We start from the raw sequence: 22,688 nt of genomic DNA on the forward strand, positions 1-22,688 counted from the left end.
TGTGTGCCATGTGTGATCTCCTTCTCCTCTCCTTTCTGTCCTTCCTTCCTTCCTTCCTTCCTTCCTTCCTTCCTTCCTTCCTTCCTTCCCTCTGTGTGTTGTGATTGCCATGTGTTATGTCCTCCTTTCCTACTTTCTGTCCTTCCTTCCTTCTTTCCGTCCTTCCTTCCTTCCTTCTCTGTGTTGTGTGTTCTGTTATCTCCTTCTTCTCTCCTTCTTTCTGTCCCTTCCTTCCTTCCTTCTCTGTGTTGTGTGTGCCATGTGTGATCTCCTTCTCCTCTCCTTTCTGTCCTTCCTTCCTTCCTTCCTTCCTTCCTTCCTTCCTTCCTTCCTTCCTTCCTTCCCTCTGTGTGTTGTGATTGCCATGTGTTATGTCCTCCTTTCCTACTTTCTGTCCTTCCTTCCTTCTTTCCGTCCTTCCTTCCTTCCTTCTCTGTGTTGTGTGTTCTGTTATCTCCTTCTTCTCTCCTTCTTTCTGTCCCTTCCTTCCTTCCTTCTCTGTGTTGTGTGTGCCATGTGTGATCTCCTTCTCCTCTCCTTTCTGTCCTTCCTTCCTTCCTTCCTTCCTTCCTTCCTTCCTTCCTTCCTTCCTTCCTTCCTTCCCTCTGTGTGTTGTGAGTGCCATGTGTTATGTCCTCCTTTCCTACTTTCTGTCCTTCCTTCCTTCCTTCCCTCCTTCTTTCCTTCCTTCTCTGTGTTGTGTGTGTATGTGTTACCTCCTCCTCCTCCCCTTCTTTCCTTCCTTCCTTCCTTCCTTCCTTCCTTCCTTCCTTCCTTCATTCATTCATTCCTTCTGCGTGTTGGGTGTGCCATGTGTTATCTCCTTCTCCTCTCCTTCTTTCTGTCCTTCCTTCCTTCTGCATGTTGTGAGTGCCATGTGCTATGTCCTCCTTTCCTACTTTCTGTCCTTCCTTCCTTCCTTCCTTCCTTCCTTCCTTCCTTCCTTCCTTCCTTCCTTCCTTCTGCATATTGTGAGTGCCATGTGCTATGTCCTCCTTTCCTACTTTCTGTTCTTCCTTCCTTCCTTCCTTCCTTCCTTCCTTCCTTCCTTCCTTCCTTCCTTCCTTCCTTCCTTCCTTCTGTATGTTGTGAGTGCCATGTGCTATGTCCTCTTTTCCTACTTTCTGTCCTTCCTTCCCTCTTTCCATCCTTCCTTCCTTCCTTCCTTCTCTGTGTTGTGTGTTCTGTTATCTCCTTCTTCTCTCCTTCTTTCTGTCCCTTCCTTCCTTCCTTCCTTCCTTCCTTCCTTCCTTCCTTCCTTCCTTCTCTGTGTTGTGTGTGCCATGTGTGATCTCCTTCTCCTCTCCTTTCTGTCCTTCCTTCCTTTCTGTCCTTCCTTCCTTCCTTCCTTCCTTCCTTCCTTCCTTCCTTCCTTCCTTCCTTCCTTCTGTGTGTTGTGAGTGCCATGTGTTATGTCCTCCTTTCCTACTTTCTGTCCTTCCTTCCTTCCTTCCTTCCTTCCTTCCTTCCTTCCTTCCTTCCTTCCTTCTCTGTGTTGTGTGTACCATGTGTGATCTCCTTCTCCTCTCCTCCTCTCCTCTCCTTCCTCCCTTCCTTCTTTCCTTCCTTCTCTGTGCTGTGTGTGCAATGTGTTATGTCCTCCTTTCCTACTTTCTGTCCTTCCTTCCTTCCTTCCTTCTCTGTGTTGTGTGTACCATGTGTGATCTCCTTCTCCTCTCCTCCTCTCCTCTCCTCTCCTCTCCTCTCCTCTCCTTCCTTCCTTCCTTCCTTCCTTATCTGTGCTGTGTGTGCCATGTGTTATGTCCTCCTTTCCTACTTTCTGTCCTTCCTTCCTTCCTTCCTTCCTTCCTTCCTTCCTTCCTTCCTTCCTTCTGTGTGTTGTCAGTGCCATGTGTTATATCCTCCTTTCCTACTTTCTGTCCTTCCTTCCTTCCTTCCTTCCTTCCTTCCTTCCTTCCTTCCTTCCTTCCTTCCTTCCTTCCTTCCTTCCTTCCTTCCTTCCTTCTCTGTGTTGTGTGTGCCATGTGTGATCTCCTTCTCCTCTCCTCCTCTCCTCTCCTCTCCTTCCTTCCTTCCTTCCTTCCTTCCTTCCTTCCTTCCTTCCTTCCTTCCTTCCTTCCTTCTGCATATTGTGAGTGCCATGTGCTATGTCCTCCTTTCCTACTTTCTGTTCTTCCTTCCTTCCTTCCTTCCTTCTGCATATTGTGAGTGCCATGTGCTATGTCCTCCTTTCCTACTTTCTGTTCTTCCTTCCTTCCTTCCTTCCTTCCTTCCTTCCTTCCTTCCTTCCTTCCTTCCTTCTGCATGTTGTGAGTGCCATGTGCTATGTCCTCTTTTCCTACTTTCTGTCCTTCCTTCCTTCTTTCCGTCCTTCCTTCCTTCCTTCTTTCTCTGTGTTGTGTGTTCTATGTGTTATCTCCTTCTTCTCTCCTTCTTTCTGTCCCTTCCTTCCTTCCTTCCATCCTTCTCTGTGCTGTGTGTGCCATGTGTTATGTCCTCCTTTCCTACTTTCTGTCCTTCCTTCCTTCCTTCCTTCCTTCCTTCCTTCCTTCCTTCCTCCCTCCCTCCCTCCCTCCCTCCCTCCCTCCCTTCTGTGTGTTGTGTGATGCATGTGTTGCCTCCTACTTTCCCTCCTTCCTTCCTTCTTCCAACACAGGGAAGGGGGGGGGGGGGAGAGAAGAGGAGGATCATTGAAAAACTGGAGCAAAAAGTGCAATAGCAGGATGTCCCTCCTGGAAAGACAAAGTTTTTGCAGTTTAATAAACTTGTTCCATGTCTTTATGATAGAACCTATTAGGAAATGACTTTGGGGAGGTGTTACTTTTCACAAAGAAAATGGGGAAGGGGCAGTGGGTGGTAACTGAGAGCTCTTGAATAAAATGGATAGTTTGCTAGTATGTGATGGAGGTCGGAAAATCATCCATTTCATTTCAAGACAGACTATGCCTGAACTGTATGGTAAACCTACTCTTCCAAACACTTGACATGTTCAGTGGGATGAAGTCTATAATGTCTCCAGGTGTCTTCTAGGGAGGCACGAGGGCACAATATAACTCTATTATAGAGATATCGAGCCAAGCTCATCCCCTCCTTGTTTCTTGTCTTTGTCCTTCTTCTAGAACTACTATGCTTCGAGAGTTTTGGACAAGAGTAAGCCTGTGTACAAGGGCTCCAGCAACCTCACCATCCACAATGTGACCCTGGAAAACAAGGGAAAGTACACCTGCAAAGTCTTCAACACAACGCGTGGAGATCTGACGGCTGCCGTCACTGTCGCAGTATATAGTAAGGAGGGCTTCGACATGGACGATCTCAATTTTGCAGTAGAAACCGTTTGCAAAATAGCAATGAAGCATTACATCTTTACTTATTTCATCCTTCTGTGCAACCTTATTTCATGGAAGGATGAAATAAGTAAAGATTTAATGCTTCGTTGCTATTTTGCAAACAGTTTCTACTGCAAGATTGAGATCGTCCATTCAAAATGCTTTTCTGAGAGTTTTTCTGTCTTTTTCATGCTATCCTCCTCCTCATAGAATCATAGAATCAAAGAGTTGGAAGAGACCTCCTGGGCCATAATCCAGTCCAACCCCATTCTGCCAAGAAGCAGGAATATTGCATTCAAATCACCCCTGACAAATGGCCATCCAGCCTCTGCTTAAAAGCTTCCAAAGAAGGAGCCTCCACCACACTCCGGGGCAGAGAGTTCCACTGCTGAACGGCTCTCACAGTCATAGAATCCTAGAATCATAGAATCCTAGAATCAAAGAGTTGGAAGAGACCTCCTGGGCCATCCAGTCCAACCCCATTCCGCCAAGAAGCAGGAATATTGCATTCAAATCACCCCTGACAGATGGCCATCCAGCCTCTGTTTAAAAGCTTCCAAAGAAGGAGCCTCCACCACACTCCGGGGCAGAGAGTTCCACTGCTGAACGGCTCTCACAGTCAGGAAGTTCTTCCTCATGTTCAGATGGAATCTCCTCTCTTGTAGTTTGAAGCCATTGTTTCGTGTCCTAGTCTCCAGGGAAGCCGAAAACAAGCTTGCTCCCTCCTCCCTGTGGCTTCCTCTCACATATTTATACATGGCTATCATATCTCCATGGAGCCCCCGGTGGCGCAGTGGGTTAAAGCACTGAGCTGCTGAGCTTGTTGATCGAAAGGTCGCAGGTTCGATTCCGGGGAGCGGCGTGAGCTTCCACTGTCAGCTCTAGTTTCTGCCAACCTAGCAGTTCGAAAACATGCAAATGTGACTAGATCAATAGGTACCCGCTCCGGCGGGAAGGTAACGGCGCTCCATGCAGTCATGCCGGCCACATGACCTTGGAGGTGTCTATGGACAACGCTGGCTCTTCGGCTTAGCAATGGAGATGAGCACCACACCTCAGAGTCAGACATGACTGGACTTAATGTCAGGGGACTACCTTTACCTTTACCTATCATATCTCCTCTCAGCCTTCTCTTCTTCAGGCTAAACATGCCCTGCTCCTTAAGCCGCTCCTCATAGGGCTTGTTCTCCAGACCCTTGATCATTTTAGTCGCCCTCCTCTGGACACATTCCAGCTTGTCAATATCTCTCTTGAATTGTGGTGCCCAGAATTGGACACAATATTCCAGGTGTGGTCTAACCAAAGCAGAATAGAGCATGGGGAGCATGACTTCCTTAGATCTAGACACTAGGCTCCTCTTGATGCAGGACAAAATCCGATTGGCTTTTTTTGCCTCCACATCACATTGTTGGCTCATATTTAACTTGTTGTCCACGAGGACTCCAAGATCTGTTTCACACATACTGCTCTCAAGCCAGGCTTCATCGTCCCCCATTCTGTATCTTTGTAGAAAATACTAGAAGAGAGTATTTTATTACCTGTACCCTTTGGATGGTTCTGCAAAGCAACTGTGATGTTAATGCCTGTCATTCTTTTTCTTTATTAAAGAGAAAGCTTTCCTCCACGTGTATAAGAAGAAGCAGTATTATGAGATCTTGGAAGGACACCGGTTGCTGAAACTGACTTGGAAGGTTGATGCTGTTCCCAATCCCCGTGTGACCTGGTAAGAATCAGGGAATTGTCGAAGGCTTTCATGACCAGAATCACTAGGTTATTGTAGGTTTTTTGGGCTGTTCTATGTTCTGGAAGCATTATCTCCTGATGTTTCACCTACATCTATGGCAGGCATCCTCAAAGGTTGTGAGGTCTGACCTAACAACCTCTGAGGATGCCTTCCATAGATGTAGGCGAAACGTCAGGAGAGAATGCTTTTAGAACATGGCCATACAGCCTGAAAAACCTACAACAACCCAATCAGGGAATTACTTTGAACTGATTTAATAGATACATCTGCAACAGACATGAGCCACAACCAGGTTAATAACTGGGGCATCATACAGGGAGCACATAATTCCCATGTTGTGCCAACTCCACTGGTTGCCAGTTTGCTACCGAGCACAATTCAAAGCACTGGCTTTGGCCTATAAAGCCCTAAATGGCCCTGGCCCAACTTACCAGTCTGAACGTATCTCCCTCTATGAACCACTGCAGAGATTAAGATCTTCTGGGAAGGCCTTGCTCTCATTCCGGCCACTATCACAGGCACGATTGGCAGGGATGAGAGAAAGGGCCTACTCAGTGGTGGCGCCTCTGTTCTCTGGTGAGATCAGATTGGCCCCCTCCCTCCTGTCCTTCAGAAAGATGGTGAAGACGTGGCTGTGGGACCAAGCGTTTGGGGCAGTGCAAATAATGCAATATTAGGAATCTGTTTGGTGTGGCTTCGATATGGCTCATTTGAGGTGGTTTGAATACAATTAAAAACATTAGCATATAATATATAGGTTCATAAAAGTCAATGAAATCATATTTTGTTGTTGCTGTTGTATATGTTCTGTATCAGAAACTAAAGCTGATGTGGTCTATCCAATGCAATTTTCTGAAGCAACAACCCAAAAAAAGAAGCTGAATCTAAAGTTGACCAAAAACCGATTCGTAGCCTTTTTGGTTCTATTGTTAGAGAGGGGTGCCTGGTCAAAATGGTCCTTGGTCAAGTGGTCCCTGATCAAAAAAAGGTTGGGAACTACTGTTGTATATGTTCTGTATCAGAAACTAGAGCTGATGTGGTCTATCCAATACAATTTTCTGAATCAGCACCCCAAATAACCAACCCAAATCTAAAGTTGACCAAGAACGAATTCGTAACCCTTTTGGTACTGATGTTGGAGAGGGGTCCCTGGTCAAAAAAAGGTTAGGAACTACTGTTGTATATGTTCCATATCAGAAATTACAGCTGATGTGGTCTATCCAATGCAGTTTTCTGAATCAGCACCCCATATAACCAAACCGAATATAAATTGACCAAGAACTAATTCGTAACCCTTTTGGTACTGATGTTGGAGAGGGGTCCCTGGTCAAAAAAAGGTTGGGAACTACTGTTATATATGTTCTGTATCAGAAACTAGAGCTGATGTGGTCTATCCAATGCAATTTTCTCAATCAGCGCCCCAAATAACCAAACCGAATCTAAAGTTGACCAAAAAATAATTCTTAATCCTTTGGGTGCTAATGTTGGTGAGGGGTCCCTAGTCAAAGTGGCTCCTGGTCAAGTAGTCCCTGATCAAAAAAAGGTTGGGAACTACTGTTGATATGTTCTGTATCAGAAATTAGAGCTGATGTGGTCTATCCAATGCAATTTTCTGAAACAGCACCCCAAATAACGAAACCAAATCTAAACTTGACCAAAAACTGATTCATAACCCTTTTAGTACTAATGTTGGAGAGGGGTCCCTGGTCAAAAAAAGGTTGGGAACTACTGTTGTATATGTTCCATATCAGAAATTAGAGCTGATGTGGTCTATCCAATGCAGTTTTCTGAATCAGCGCCCCAAATAACCAAACCGAATCTAAAGTTGACCAAGAACTAATTCGTAACCCTTTGGTACTGATGTTGGAGAGTGGTCCCTGGTCAAATAAAGGTTGGGAACTACTGTTGTATATGTTCTGTATCAGAAAATAGAGCTGATGTGGTCTATCCAATGCAGTTTTCTGAATCAGCCCCCAATAACCAAACCGAATCTAAAGTTGACCAAGAACTAATTCGTAACCCTTTTGGTGCTAATGTTGGAGAGGTGTCCCTGGTCAAAATGGCCCCTGGTCAAAAAAGGTTGGGAACTACTGTTGTACATGTTCTGTATCAGGAGCTAGAGCTGATGTGGTCTATCCAATACAATTTTTTGAATCAGTGCCCCAAATAACCAAACCAAATCTACACTTGACCAAAAACTGATTCGTAATCCTTTTGCTACTAATGTTGGAGAGTGGTCCCTGGTCAAGTGGTCAAAAAAAGGTTGGAAACCACTGATCTAGACCAGCTTCATGACAACAACCCAATCAATCCAAGGGTTTCTCCTCTCTTTCCCATCTTAACTTTCCTTCATTCTTGTGGGTCAACACAGGTACAAGGACGGCAAGCCACTGCCCACAAACAACTGCTATGAACCCGATCCTGCAAAGTACAGACTCATCATCAGGGACGTGAGTGCAAAGCATGCAGGGAACTACACCATACTCCTCAACAACGCGAAGCATGGCCTCTCTAAAAACCACACCATCCAACTGGTTGTGTTAGGTAAGCACTGGAGATTTCTTTGCTTCCATACGAGAATGACAGCCTAAGCTGTGCTCGACATTCAAGGCTATCCTAGATAATACTCAAAGTACCATCTTTGTAGATGGTCAAGGATTCAATCAACTAGAAGAGGCTTCAAAATATAATAGATGTTGAAGAAATGATAGAGTCCCAAGGATGTTCATATGCAGGCATACAAGGGCTGTTCAAGCATTCTATGACTATTACTCCAACAAGGAGATATTAATAAATACCAAGGAGTGGCGGGGAGGGTGTTTAAATGCAGGGGTTAAGAATGCTATTTTTGGACTTCACTTCCCAGAATCCCAGGCTCAGTTTTAAGCCTACCAGAGGGATTCTAAGAAATGGGAACACTCTCCACATCTTCAGATCTGTCGTAATAATAATCATCACCATCACCATCATCTTTATTTATATTCCACTCTAAGGGGACTAAGAGTGGATTACAGAACACATATACTGCAAAGACTCTGGCACAAGCCAGTAAAGGTCGTCCCAGTAGTGATGGGCACACTGGGTGCAGTGCCTAAAGACCTTGGCCTGCACTTAAAGACAATCAGTGCTGACAAAATGGATCTTCGATACACCACACAGTCCTCGATACTTGGGAAGTGTCTGATGTGTGATCCAACGCAACAGTCAGCATAGTCATAGCATAGTTAAAAAAACTCTAAAATTACAACAGCAAAACAGCAGAGAGGAAACAACCAGGCGCATCTTAACACCTCTCAACAGGGGATTTTCCCAGGCTCAGCCAGGCCTTCAAATGCTAATGAAGGTGATCAGTTGAAACATTCACACCTAGCTCCAGCAGGGAAGAGCTCCTTGCCCCACCCCAGCCATTCCACAGATATATAAACCCATTGTCCTCATTCCAACAGACCTCACTACCTCTGAGGATGCTTGCCATAGATGCAGGCGAAACGTCAGGAGAAATGCCTCTAGAACATGGCCCTATAGCCCGAAAAACCCCACAAGAACCTAGTGATTCCAGCCATGAAAGCCTTCGACAATACATAGTCATCTTGTTTGCTGTGTACTAATTTTGTTGTGTATCTAACAATAACAACAACAACAACAATATAATTAATTTATATTCTGCCCTATCTCCCCGAGGGAAGCCAGAGCAGATTACAGAACACGTATACGGCAAACATTCAATGCCATGATACAATTAACAAAGACCGACAGTACATAAACAGAGGAAAAGGCTTCCCATCTTTTTCCATCTCTGGCATTTGGAGGCTGTGCTCGACTCTAGCCATGGGGAGGTGCTGTTGTTTAATTTTCCATGCCGAGGAGCTTTGCTGTCCGTGGACGCCTTCCTGATCAAATTCCCAGCATGTCTTCATGGACACCTTTTTACCTCCCCACCAAAGCAGTACCTATTGATCTACGAATCTGGATCATGTTTTTGATGATGAGACGATAATGAATTATTGTAGTAATTGTTATTAATTATGTAATGTGTTAGGTTGTTAACTGTTTTTTATTCTGTAGCATTGAATTTTTGCTGTTCTTGTTTGTTGTGAACCGCTGTGAGTCGCCTTCGGGCTGAGAACAGCGGTATATAAGTAAGGTAAATAATAATAATAAATAATAATACTCACTTTATTGTTTTTGAACTGCTAGGTAAGCAGGAGCTAGACTGATGGTGGGAGCTCACTCCAACCTGTGGCTTGAACTGCCAACCTTCTGGTTGGCAACATTTTCTACAGCCGGCGGTTTAACTCGCTGCGCTAAGCATGGCCTAGAATGCTAGCTCTGGAAAAGTCTGGAGATGTGTCCTGAGACTGAGGTGTTGTCCTTTGTTTGCATAGGAGCTTTGTTGTCAAGATGCTGAGGACCGACCAAGTTGCAGAACCTAGATCCAGAGCTCTTTTGGTAGTGTGTTTGCTTCCATACCTTTGTTCCTCTAGGTGTTGATAGACCTACAAGGCAAAGCAAGTAGAGTAAGGCCCCTTCCACACAGCTGTATAAAATCCACATTTAACTATATATGGAAGTGTGGACTCAGATAATCCAGTTCCAAGCAGAATTGTGGATTATCTGCCTTGATATTCTGAGTTATATGGTATAATAATGCAGCAAGTAAGAGAGATTTTAATTTAATTTATTTATAGACAGGGAAATATATAGAATAATCCCAACGCTGCTCAGCCAAATTTATATACGCTCACAAAAGGTAGAGGGAGTATGGTTGCTGAACCCACTGTATATTTAAAAGTTAGGAACTGGGAACCACTGGAACTGAGAGACTTAAACTGATTCTTCAAACAAATTCCGCTGCCATCATTGCACTATTATTCAGGCTGAGGTAATATTGAGAGTTTGTTCTGTAACAAACTGTGCCACTATAGTTTCTTAGAGGCTGCTGAGAAGCTGACTTTAGTATTATTTTGACCACAGAGGTATTCACACTGAGGCTTGTATAAGTTGACAAAATGACAAGAACATTTATTAAACAAGCTTGAAATATTCAGGTACAAATACTTAGCGGTTTCAGTAAAATACTGGCATAAAAAGCTTGTGGTTGCGTTAGAGTCAAAATCTTAAAATCTTCTGGGTTACAAGTCTTCAAAGTTCCACCACAGAAAATTATTTATTATTTATTTATTTACTTTATTTGTATACCGCACTCTCTCAGCCCGTAGGCGACTCAGTGCGGTTTACAACCGGGTTAATATACAAAGTGCACAACATTAGCATTAGCATTTAAAACAGTAATTAAGGCAACTACATCAATATAACAATACATCAGTACATCAGTATAACATCAATACATCCATTTAACTAATCCATCACGTCTCATCAGTAAAGTCATAATCTGATCTCCTCGTCCATTATTCCAAGTTCCAAGCTCAATCAGTTGATTGCACTGCTTAATTAAATGCCTGTTCAAAGAGCCAGGTCTTCACTCTTCTCCTGAACGCCAGCAGGGAGGGGGCCGATCTAACGTCTGCGGGAAGGGCGTTCCACAGCCGAGGGGCCACCACTGAGAAGGCCCTGTCTCTCGTCCCTGCCAGGCGTTACTTCAGGAAATGAGGTATCGGCCCAAAATTCCCCTCAGGAATCTAGCCAAAAACCCTGAACAGGCCACTAACGGGGTACTGCTCCACAAAACAGTATTCTAGCTATCTACTCAATAGCTACTCTGAATACTTCACAAAAGACTGACCCAATCTTCTTCACTAAACTCAAACTTGCTCTGACTAACACCAACTCTTCCTCTCTCTTTTACACCCAAACTCCAACTGACTAAACTGGGACTTCAAGCCTCAGTTTAAAAGACACTTTTTTCCTCTAGACCACTTAGGCTCTGCCCCATTTTTCTAGCCAATCCTAGTCTTGGTGGAGGCTCCTTCTTTGGAAGCTTTTAAACAGAGGCTGGATGGCCATCTGTCAGGGGTGATTTGACTGCAATATTCCTGCTTCTTGGCAGAATGGGGTTGGACTGGATGGCCCATGAGGTCTCTTCCAACTCTTTGATTCTATGATTCTATAGGAGGGCTGTGCAAAGACTTAGGCGATCTGCCAGGCTTCAGCAGAAAACAATAACAAAGCCTCAACTAAAGAGAAACCAATTTCTGACCGCTAGTGACCTAGCTAACGAGGGGATAAAAGTCTCAAGTTTGGGATGTGTAGTCAGATGAAGCATCATTTAGAATCACACCAAGTTCTCATCCTTGTTTTATGGAAACCTTGCTTTGAAGTTGCATGCTAAGATATTTCTTGTTTATGGTTTTGGATTTCATGATTGCTTTCCCAAGCCTTGGAGCAATGTTTTCCTGATTTTTTGGATTGCATTGGAGATGTGTGGACTTCGCTTTTTTGGACGTTGCTGAACTCTACCTTGAATTAATTTGTTCCTGCTTATCTTCTTACCTAATTGGATTTACCTATTTCCTTAAAGTGTTTTTTTTTTACTTTGCTGCTTTTTACTTATCTATATAAATAAAAATGTAATGTTAGTTTGTGGGATTAACATAACTCAAGAACCGCTGGACAAATTGACACCAAATTTGGACACAATACCCCTATCAGGCCAATGAGTGACCATCACTCATAAAAACACTGAAAAATACAGCGGAAGGGACTTAAAAAGCCAAATAAGCAAAAAGGCGCTACAGCGCAGGTGCAAAAACGACTCCCCCAGCAAAGGAAAAGGACTTAAAACCCCCAAAAGCTAAATGTTGAAAAGCTAAATGATGATACAGGAAAAAAGAAAAGGAAGAGGGAGGGAAGGAAGGAAGGAGAGAAAGAAAGAAAGAAAGAAAAAAAGAAAGAAAGAAAGAAGAGAAAGAGGGAGGGAGGGAGGGAGGGAGGGAGGGAGGGAGGGAAAGAAAGAAAGCGAAAAGGAAGCATGGAAGCAAAGAGCGAAGGAAGGAAGGAAAGAGGCAGAGAAGGAAGAAAGGAGAGAAAGTGGAAGGAAAAGAAAAGGGGGAAGGAAAGAAAGAAATAGGGAAGGAAGGAAAGAGAGAAAACTGGAGCTATTTCTGCTAGGGATGTGTGACAGAAATCTAGATAAGGATAAAGACAAAATACTATTTTTGGCACTAACGGCTGCGAGAATGTGCTATGCCAAAGTATGGAGACAAGAGGAGATTCCAAATGTGGACGATTGGACAATAAAAATGATAGATATTAGGAAGTTAGATAAACTTACCTTCTTGCTACTGAAAAATAGAGAAATAAGAAGAAAAGAAACAGACTGGAGCGAAGTTACGGAATACTTAAAAAAGAAGAAAAAAGAAATAGTAATCTTAGAAAGACGATTATAGACGGAAATGAGATAAAAAGTGAGAAAGAAGAGAGACAAAGAATTAAATGTGAAACGAATCTATAGAGAAGACTTCCAGAAGATACCAGGAGGTCAAATTTCTTTCTTTAATTTTTTTCTTTCTTTTTTTTTACCCTTTTCTTTTTCCCCCCTTTGTTTTTACCATCAGCTATCATGACTTTTCCTTTTTTTTCTTTTTTTTTCTTTTTTCCTTTTTTCTTCTTCTTTTTCTTTCTTTTTTTCTTTTTTCTTTCTTTTTTTTCTTCTTTTTTCTCTCTCCAATTTTATGCTATTTGTGTTGTGCTTCTATTTTTATGAACATTTCAATAAAGAATATTTTTAAAAAAAGAAAGAGAGAAAGAAAGAAAAAGGAAAGGAAGGAAAGAGGGAGCGAAGGAAGGAGGGAAAGAAGGAGAGAAAGCAGGAGATAAGGAAAGAAAGAAAGGGAGAAGGAAGGATGAAAGCAAAAAGTGAAGGAAGGATGGAAAGAAGTAGAGAAGGAAGGAAGGAGAGAAGGAAAGTAGGAAAGGAAAGGAAAGGAAAGGAAGGAGTGAAGGAAGGAGAGAAAGAGGGAGGGAAGATTGGCCACAGCAACATGTGGCAAATACAGCTAGTCTTCAATAAAAGGATTGTTTTTTTCCTATGCAACGTGCTGTGTTTAAAGTCAGAGAGTTATTCCTGTTCTGGAGTGCAACAGTAACATGGGAGAGAATGCTTCTGGAACATGGCCATACAGCCCGGAAAAATTACAGCAGCCCAATCACTTATTGCTTTTCTGAGATGCCAAGTGAGAAGGGTCCAAGATCGCCCATTGTGTATGGCAGCTTCTTATGACCTGTCTCCTTTTAGTCACCAAAATGAAGGAGATCAACTGAGGCGAATGATGAGCCAACCTGTACAGGAAAACATGCATTTTTAGAGCTTCTTAGATGCTTAGTGCGATGGTGGTATTTCTATGTGTGCATTTGTACGTTTGGAGGGGCTATATGCATGATTTGGAGCAGGAAGTACCCTCAAATCACTCAATTTTTGGACGTGAGAGACTTTGAAGAGCTAGCAGAGTGCTTCTAGAACTAAAAAAGTGGGATTAAGGGGGTGCATCCACCTCTGTTGCAGAACCATCTGTGCCTGTCCTGGCATTTTGCATTTAGTCCTTGTGCCTTTCCTTTTCAGCCTGACAGGTGAATAGTTTTCTAGGGCAAGGTTCACAGAAATCTCATTTGACTCTGGCATACCCTCGATTTCTCACATGGCCTTCGGAGTTAGTGCCGGTTGGTTGGGCGGCGCACCGCTCGGGGCTAATGGGTTTTCTCATATGCCCGCCCCAGGATGCATGAAAGGATAGGCTGTTCCTCATGTAAATGGAGGTCCAAACACAAAGCCAGTCGGCGTAAAATTGGTGGGCAGCAAACAAACGACGCTCTTGCCCTCTGGATGCCAGCCATCTCCGCTAATGGTTTTCGCAAGCTTTTCGTGCCCATGTTTGTGTACAATTTCATGCCCGAGCGGCCTCTTGTTGCAGATCGGAATTAATCGGGGGGCATTATTGCAATTACTGTAAATACGTTGCTGATTGCAAGGATGCCAGCTCCAAGAAAAAGGGTCATTTATTACTCCCTAGGTGATAATATTACTCCCTTACAAATACATTTTTTTCTATTCCTATCTCATCCAGGGTTTTATCATTTTTATCTTGTGCATTCGACCCGCCCTTTGTGTTCGACTTTCATTATGTTATTTTGCACTGTTTATTTTATTTTGTTGCTTTATGTATTTTGTTGTGATGTAACTTTTATGTTATTTTGTATTTTATTTTGCTGCATCGTATGTTTTGGGTTTGACCTCATGTTAGCCGCCTTGAGTCCCCTTTGGGGAGATGGTGGTGGGGCATAAATAAAGATGATTATTATTAAGCAGTGAATGCTTCATTGTTAGTAAAGAATTGCTCCCCAATGTACAGCAAAGAATATGTCAAGATCTCATTGTTGGGTGGATGGGTGTTCCTCCCCGCAGACTTGAATATTTTATTTATCGTGTCAGAAGGAAACCAAGGGTACAATCATATTGTATTTAAAAGTACAAAATTTAAAAACTTGGCATTCTACTAAATGTCCTTTGACCAGTATCAGAAGCAAACCGGGGGTAATAATAATCATCATCATCATAATCATCATCTTATTATTGCACAGGTTGGTTGTGTTGATGAGGTTGGCAACGGCAGGCCCTAATAATGGAGGTATTTTACCTCAGGCACTTTTTAATCCCACCGCTGCCACCAAATGTACAGGTGTGCAAACCAATGGTACAGGTGTGGATGTTATGGAGGAGGCCAATTATTATTTGTAAATTAAGGTAACTGCCACCAACGTGAGGTATTTGAGGTACCACCGATGAGATCTGGCTCTACAGACGCAGATTAGTTGAGATGAGACGGTTTCAACAAAAGATAACAAGTTTATTGTGTACAAAGCGTATGGTTGCAGGCTGTTAAATAACTTATAGAACTTTGAATATCACTTGGTTTGTAATACAGTCCACTCTTCCAGATCACACAGCTCGTGGCTAACTTTTACTGAGGTGAAGCTCTTTAGTGAACAATGTTTCCTACTATGAATAGCCTTCCAATTTGATCTTTCCTTGATCAAATCTCTAATCTCTAGTCCTTCCTTGACTAGGGATCTTAACAAGCTTCCTTTAGTCTTCTTTGACTAAAGAAACTGGCCAGGTTTCTCTCTTCAGCCCTCCTAGACTGAAAAACCTCCAGCTGCTCACACACACCTCTCTCCCAGGCTTTTCAAGCCTCCACTCTGCTCTTTTTAAAAGCGCACCTAACTTTTCCTGCTTGGCTCCGCCCACTTCTCACTCTCCTGAGCTAGCCTGCCTGGTCTCCTTGGCAACGCTCACTGTGGATTCAAACCAGATAACTCTAGTTTTAGCTACTGTTACAAACACAAATATATACTCTAACAGTTAAACACATACATAGTAACAATGACTTCTGCACAATACCCGACCACCATCTCCCCAAAGGGGACTCGGGGTGGCTTACTGGAGGTATTTGGCAACCCTAAGCATGGGCCACCCACAATCCTGATCCATCCCATTGGCAGATGGAAATAGGTTTGGCAAGAGGAACGTAACCTTGTTGCTGGCTTTGCATGTAGGATTTTAGCATCTCCGGGAGGTGACCGCACACTTAATGGGAAAGAGGAAAAATATCATTTCCCCTGTACATATTTGTACATCAAGGGCTTTCCAAGAAGCTGGTGGGCTCGCTGTGTTTGTGTTGTTCCCGGATTATGTTTGAGTCTTGAGCCAAGGTTTTGAGAAGCGAAATGCCTTGAAGTATTTGAACCGGGTGGGAAGGGAGCAAAGGGCGCTCCTTGCAAGCAGCTGGCCACCGATGCGTCCTGGCCGGCCAAGAAGGGAAACCAGGGAGAAAACAGCCATGGCAAGCTTGTGCGGGCAGGGGATTAAAACACTACTTAGGGTCAAGCAACGAGTAAGTTTAATTCTTGCCCCAGAACAAATAAACCCAATCCAAGAGGCCTCTTCGCAGGCTTTTCGGACAAAGGCAAGTTTTGAGCTGTTTTACAAAATGTAACAAGCCGACTGCAAGTTTGCAACCATTTCCTAGTATTGTCTCTTGGGCTGAACCAAGTTTTGCTACATTGTAGAAGTTGAATATCCTGTATTTGAAATATTTGGGACCATGGCCTACTAAGAGATCTTGGTTCCTTTGCCATGGACTATTTCCAAGCCAGGTCTCACCCATCCTTTATTTGTGAATTTCATTTTGATTGCCAAAGTGTTGTCAGCGAGCTGGAGAACAAGCTCTCTGAGGAGTGGCTTAAAGAGCTGGGCATGTTTAGCCTGCAGACAGAGGCGGCCCTAGGTAATTTTCAAAGGTAAGCAAACAGTATTTTGGCACCCCCCCCCCCCAACCAATCATTGATATATATTTTCTGTTTGTTGTGGGAGTTCTGTGTGCCATATTTGGTTCCATTCCACCATTGGTGGAGTTCAGAATGCTCTTTGATTGTAGGTGAACTATACATCCCAGTAACTACACTTGCCGCACTTGCTTCCTTGCCTGGCCCGCTTTGGGTCCGGAGGCGTGCCTGAAGACCCCGGCAAGTGCACCAAAAGTCACCTCTTCTCCTGATTTTCTCCTCAGCCATTGGGACCGAGAGAGAGAGAAAGAGAGAGAGAGAGAGGTGGAGATGCCCACCTTTCCTGTAGGTAGGCGCAAAAACAAAGGAGGGAGCGGAGGTGGGAGATACCTCCAGCCGGAGGGGATCTCTCTCTCTCTCTCTCTCTCTCTTGGTCCCAATGGCTGAAGAGAAAGTCAGGAGAAGAGGCGACTTTTGGTGTGCACGCTGGGGTCTTCAGACACGCCTCCGGACCCGAAGCGGGCCAGACACGATGGCTCCGCCCCTTGGCCCACCCGCGGATTGGGGAGAGGAGAGGAGGCGGGTGGAGCGCCGGGGATCGGGAAAGGGAGCCGGTCATGGGGAAGGGATCGAACGTGGAGAACGATTGAGCGCCGGCTCTGCTCACGCAACCGGTGGCTGGAACGAGAGGAGCTAGGCGAGGCTCAAGGACCCGGCCCCTTTGGGAAGAGGATCGCCCGGCAGCGAGGCAAGAAAGCTGAGTCTCCCCCCGGACTGCTAGGGCTGTTGTGAGCTGAGGGGGCGCTCCTCAGGTGGCGGTCGAGGGACATTTACAGAGGTGCCTCTGCGCCCCTGGCAAAAAAAAGTGTTCTGCGACCGCTTACTTTGCATAATGGACGAGCCGCCCCTGCCTGCAGAAGAAAAGGCTGAGAGGAGACATGATGTTGTTGTTCATTCGTTCAGTCATTTCCGACTCTTCGTGACCTCATGGACCAGCCCACACCAGAGCTCCCTGTTGGCTGTCACCTCCCCCAGCTCCTTCAAGGTCAATCCAGTCACTTCAAGGATGCCATCCATCCATCTTGCCCTTGGTCGGCCCCTCTTCCTTTTTCCTTCCATTTTCCCCAGCATAACTGTCTTCTCTAAGCTTTCTTTTCTTCTCATGATGTGGCCAAAATACTTCATCTTTGCCTCTAATATCCTTCCCTCCAATGAGCAGTCAGGCTTTATTTCTTGAAGTATGGACTGGTTGGATCTTTTCACAGTCCAAGGCACTCTCAGAACTTTCCTCCAACACCACAGTTCAAAAGTGTCTCTCTTCCTTCGCTCAGCCTTCTCTATGGTCCAGCTCTCACATCCGTAGGTGACTATGGGGAATGCCATTGCTTTAACAATGCGGATCTTTGTTGCCAGTGTGATGTCTCTACTCTTCACTATTTTATCAAGATTGGTCCTTGCTCTCCTCCCAAGAAGGAAGCGTCTCCTTATTTCCTGGCTGCAGTCTGTGTCTGCAGTCATCTTCCCACCTAGAAATACAAACTCTCTCTCCATGTCTTGCTGGTGTCTTCCTTGCAGGATCTTGAGCGTTCCCTTCCTGGCATGAGAAATAAGGGCCACTGTTCGGAAGTTTTAGCAGTCTTTAGCATTTCCCTTTTTTTGGTATGGGGATATAAGTTGATTTTTTCCAGTCTGATGGCCATTCTTGTGTTTTCCATATTTGCTGGCATATGGCATGCATCACTTAACAGCATCCTCTTTCAGAATTTTAAACAGTTCAGCAATGGTATTGCCCATAGTCACCTACGGATGTGAGAGCTGGACCATAAGGAAGGCTGAGTGAGGGAAGATAGATGCTTTTGAACTGATCCAGCCCTGAGCAGCCAGGTGTTCCTGGAAGAATCATAGAATCATAGAATCAAAGAGTTGGAAGAGACCTCCTGGGCCATCCAGTCCAACCCCATTCTGCCAAGAAGCAGGAATATTGCATTCAAATCACCCCTGACAGATGGCCATCCAGCCTCTGTTTAAAAGCTTCCAAAGAAGGAGCCTCCACCACACTCCAGGGCAGAGAGTTCCACTGCTGAACGGCTCTCACAGTCAGGAAGTTCTTCCTCATGTTCAGATGGAATCTCCTCTCCTGTAGTTTGAAGCCATGTTCCGCATCCTAGTCTCCAAGGAAGCAGAAAACAAGCTTGCTCCCTCCTCCCTGTGGCTTCCTCTCACATATTTATACATGGCTATCATATCTCCTCTCAGCCTTCTCTTCTTCAGCTAAACATGCTCAGCTCCTTAAGCCGCTCCTCATAGGGCTTGCTCTCCAGACCTTTGATCATTTTAGTCGCCCTCCTCTGGACACATTCCAGCTTGTCAATATCTCTCAAATTGTGGTGCCCAGAATTGGACACAATATTCCAGGTGTGGTCTAACCAAAGCAGAACAGAGCATGGGGAGCATGACTTCCCTAGATCTAGACACTATGCTCCTATTGATGCAGGCCAAAATCCCATTGGCTTTTTTTGCCACCACATCACATTGTTCTCTCATGTTTAACTTGTTGTCCACGAGGACTCCAAGATCTTTTTCACACGTACTGCTCTCGAGCCAGGCATCATCGTCCCCCATTCTGTATCTTTGCATTTTGTTTTTCCTGCCAAAGTGGAGTATCTTGCATTTGTCCCTGTTGAACTTCATTTTGTTAGTTTTGGCCCATCTCTCTAATCTGTCAAGATCGTTTTGAATCCTACTCCTGTCCTCTGGAGTATTGGCTATCCCTCCCAATTTGGTGTCATCTGCAAGACTTGTTTTCCTCTTTGGCACTGGATTTCCCCTAATCCTTCATCCGCTCCATGTTGCTGAGATTGAGGACAGCTTTCTTTTTTTGAGAAGACTGAGGCAAAGAAGGCATTAAGTAGTCCTGCCTCTTCCCTGTCCCCTAACAAGGTCAAATATATCCAGAAACAGGGCTAACGCTTGAAGCACCAAAAACTGTGTTGACTGCTAATGTAACAATTGCTAGAAAACTCCAAAATCCAAAGTCATTCTGGTCCCAATTATTTAGGATAACAGGCACTCAGTGTGTGACAGCATGAGTTTTTTTAGGCAAAATGGAACCTTCCTTTCTTGCCTGTTCCTTTCCTTGTCTAGGCATGGTTAGGTTCGATAGGATTCTTCATAAGATTCGAAAAAGAATCTTCAGAAAGATTCGGAAAAATTGCTTTTTGAAGCGATTTTGAAGTTTTTAAGGAAACTGGAAGTCCCTTTGCCCTTCTGAAGCTTTTTCTGCCATTTCTGTTATGAAGCAGTGAGTGAGTTGGAAATGATACAGCTTTTCCCTGCTTCTGGTCCCTGGCCTCGGCTCAAGCCAGAGAAGCTGTTTTAACCAGAGTGGATGAATTTCCTCTCTTTCCTTTCCCCCTGCTTCTGTTTTTCTCTTTCCTTTCCCCCCGCTTCTGTCTCAAGCCTGGGAAGCCATTTTAAACCAGAGTGGATGAAATTCCTCTCTTTCCTTTCCCCCCGCTTCTGTCTCAAGCCTGGGAAGCCGTTTTAAACCAGAATGGATGAATTTTCTCTCTTTCCTTTCCCCCTGCTTCTGTTTTTCTCTTTCCTTTCCCCCCGCTTCTGTCTCAAGCCTGGGAAGCTGTTTTAAACCAGAGTGGATGAATTTCCTCTCTTTCCTTTCCCCCTGCTTCTGTTTTTCTCTTTCCTTTCCCCCCGCTTCTGTCTCAAGCCTGGGAAGCCATTTTAAACCAGAGTGGATTAATTTCCTCTCTTTCCTTTCCCCCGCTTCTGTCTCAAGCCTGGGAAGCCGTTTTAAACCAGAGTGGATGAATTTCCTCTCTTTCCTTTCCCCCCGCTTCTGTCTCAAGCCTGGGAAGCCGTTTTAAACCAGAGTGGATGAATTTCCTCTCTTTCCTTTCCCCTCGCTTCTGTCTCAAGTCCGGGAAGCCGTTTTAAACCAGAGTGGATGAGTAAAACATCTACTTCCAAAATAAAGACCACCCAATGAAACAGGAAATAACACTTTCAAACCCTTAAGGAAGGATTCGGAAGTCTCGCAAGTTTCAAAAAGTTTTGAACATTTTTTCTGTGAAAATCGGAATTGACTTTAGAATCGAACCACCAGTGCCCTCTACATCTGAAACACGTTTTGAACCATTTTTAAAAATCAAGCAAGCCTATCCTTGTCCTCTCTTTGGCTCTTGTGGGAGCCAGGAAGGGCAATGATCCAGGCCGTGTGTGGCTCCTTTATCCCAGCAGCCAGTCCAATGACCAGACTGAAATGGATCGAGATAATCTGCTTCATCCATGTATGTGTGTGTGTCAAGAGCGACTTGAGAAACTGCAAGTCACTTCTGGTGTGAGAGAATTGGCTGTCTGCAAGGACATTGCCCAGAAGACGCCCTAATGTTTTCATGTTTTACCGTCCTTGTGGGAGGCTTCTCTCATATCCTCACATGGGGAGCTGGAGCTGACAGAGGGAGCTCATGCATGTTCTCCCCGGATCCGAACCTCTAACCTGGTAGTCTTCAGTTCTACCAGCAAAAGGGTTTAATCCATTGCGTCACTGGGGGCTTCTATATGCTTCAGCCATGAGTCCCATGTGACATTTGCATTGCTCCAGTCTGAGGCGTAGCAAGCCGGAAAAGGCTCTCTCCGGCCCAGCAGCGGAGAACTGCATTTGCTATTCCAGTCAGATCTCACACCAGCAGTTGAGCTCAGCTTGAGCTCCCTTTTGTGTTTCACATCACAGTGGAGGGAAAGCCTTGCCCTTGCATGTTAAGTATATTTAAAGGATGTGCATCGGAAAGGAGACTCAGATAGACAAACCCAGAAGCGTTGCTTTCCCTCCAAGTGTGGCATCTGGGCAGCTCAGAAGACTGAGCAGGGTTTTGAAGCCTGGTCTCCCCTCAATCCTCAACCCACGACACCACTCTGCCTTGATGTGAGGTGCACCCTGATGCAGTTTTGTTATTGAGCAATTTAGAGTGGGTTGTTGTAGGCTTTTCGGGCTGTCTGGCCATGTTCTAGAAGCATTCTCTCCTGATGTTTCGCCTGCATTTATGGCAGTCATCCTCAGAGGTTGTGAGGTTTGTTGGAAACCAGGAAAATTGGGTTTATATATCTGTGGAATAATGTCCCGAGTGGGAGTCTCTTGGAGCTAGGTGTGAATGTTTCAATTGGACAGCTTAATTAGCCTTTGATGGCTTGGCAGTTTTTAGGTGTGGCTTGTTACTGCCTGGGGGAATCCTTTGTTGAGAGGTGATTCGCGGTCCCTGATTGTTTCTTTTCTGAAGTTCCCTTGTTTTTGAGTGTTGTTCTCTATTTGCAGTTATAACTTTAGAGTTTTTTAATACTGATGTTGCAGCATGATAGGAGAGATAATATCAAGAGAGATCCTTATCGGAGAAAGAAAAGTACATTTATTTCCAGCTGGGACCCTGGAGTGGAACTGTGTCCAAAAGCAACCAGAGTGCTTGATAAAGGCGTTGACGGCCTTTTATACACTTCAAATGCAGGCAAACAAAGAAACATGCTTCTACATACATTGACATCATTCACTGCATCACTTTAGCATCATAGAAATATCAAATTCTATCTTCTAACATATACAAAAGGCATGTCTCTGTATTTCTCTCTAAAGAGCAGCATCCAGCTTACATTCATCAATCAAGGGGCCTACTTTGACCTGTCAGGAGGGAGAGATAGGCTCCTTACTTAGAAGTTAGATGCTGGGCTATCTCTCTCTCTCTAGAATGTAGGGCTGGGCGGTTTCGTTTGTTAATTTCATAATTCGTTATTAATTCGTTATTTTTTTGATAACGAAGCGATATTGAACCATTCAGGAGCAACTAAAAAACGAAACGATTTTTTTCAATTCGTTTCGTAATTGTTTCGTAATTGTTTCGAAATCGTTTTGAAATCGTTTCGTTATTACTTCTGCATGTCTGGTGCAAGTCTTAGGGTTGCTGTTTGTTTTATCAGTGAAAAAAATATATAATTATCGCACCAACAGTCAACAACAGAGGGAGAGGGAAGCTTCAGAAGTTCCCCCTGTCCCATTTGGAGGTTTTTTTAGCGTATTGCGCGATCGCGTCCGCCATTAACGAATCAATTCGTAATTGTTTCGTTATTGTTTCGTAATTTCCGAAATTTCGTAAATATCGAACTTTTTTAAAGAAAAATTTCGGAATTCTTTTAAAAATCGAAACGCAAAACCCCCCTAAAAATGAATCGAGTTTAGAAACAAATTTTTCCGTGGTTGCCTAGCCCTACTAGAATGTATAGATAACATGCCCCCCTTCTCCTCCCTTTCAACATTCCTTCTCTGTCCTGCTGGCTTTCTTACAAAGAGAGAACCTGATTTTTCTATACATTTCAATACTTGTAAAGTGCATAATAATAATAATAATAATAATAAT

General features: G+C 44.2%; 1 protein-coding gene across 2 annotated transcripts in view; it reads left to right on the top strand.

The window, feature by feature from the left end:
- The window catches only part of LOC132763093 (vascular endothelial growth factor receptor kdr-like), a 290,667-nt gene that overhangs the window by 121,172 nt on the left and 146,807 nt on the right, over positions 1 to 22,688 (top strand). For both annotated transcript variants that reach the window (XM_067471671.1, XM_067471670.1), the window contains exons 7-9: positions 3,081 to 3,246; positions 4,896 to 5,010; positions 7,403 to 7,575. In XM_067471671.1, coding sequence (XP_067327772.1) covers positions 3,081 to 3,246; positions 4,896 to 5,010; positions 7,403 to 7,575 — 454 coding nt within the window. The remainder of the gene's footprint in view (positions 1 to 3,080; positions 3,247 to 4,895; positions 5,011 to 7,402; positions 7,576 to 22,688) is intronic.

Source organism: Anolis sagrei, chromosome 10, assembly GCF_037176765.1.
Source record: "Anolis sagrei isolate rAnoSag1 chromosome 10, rAnoSag1.mat, whole genome shotgun sequence".
NCBI classification, from domain to species: Eukaryota; Metazoa; Chordata; class Lepidosauria; order Squamata; family Dactyloidae; genus Anolis; species Anolis sagrei.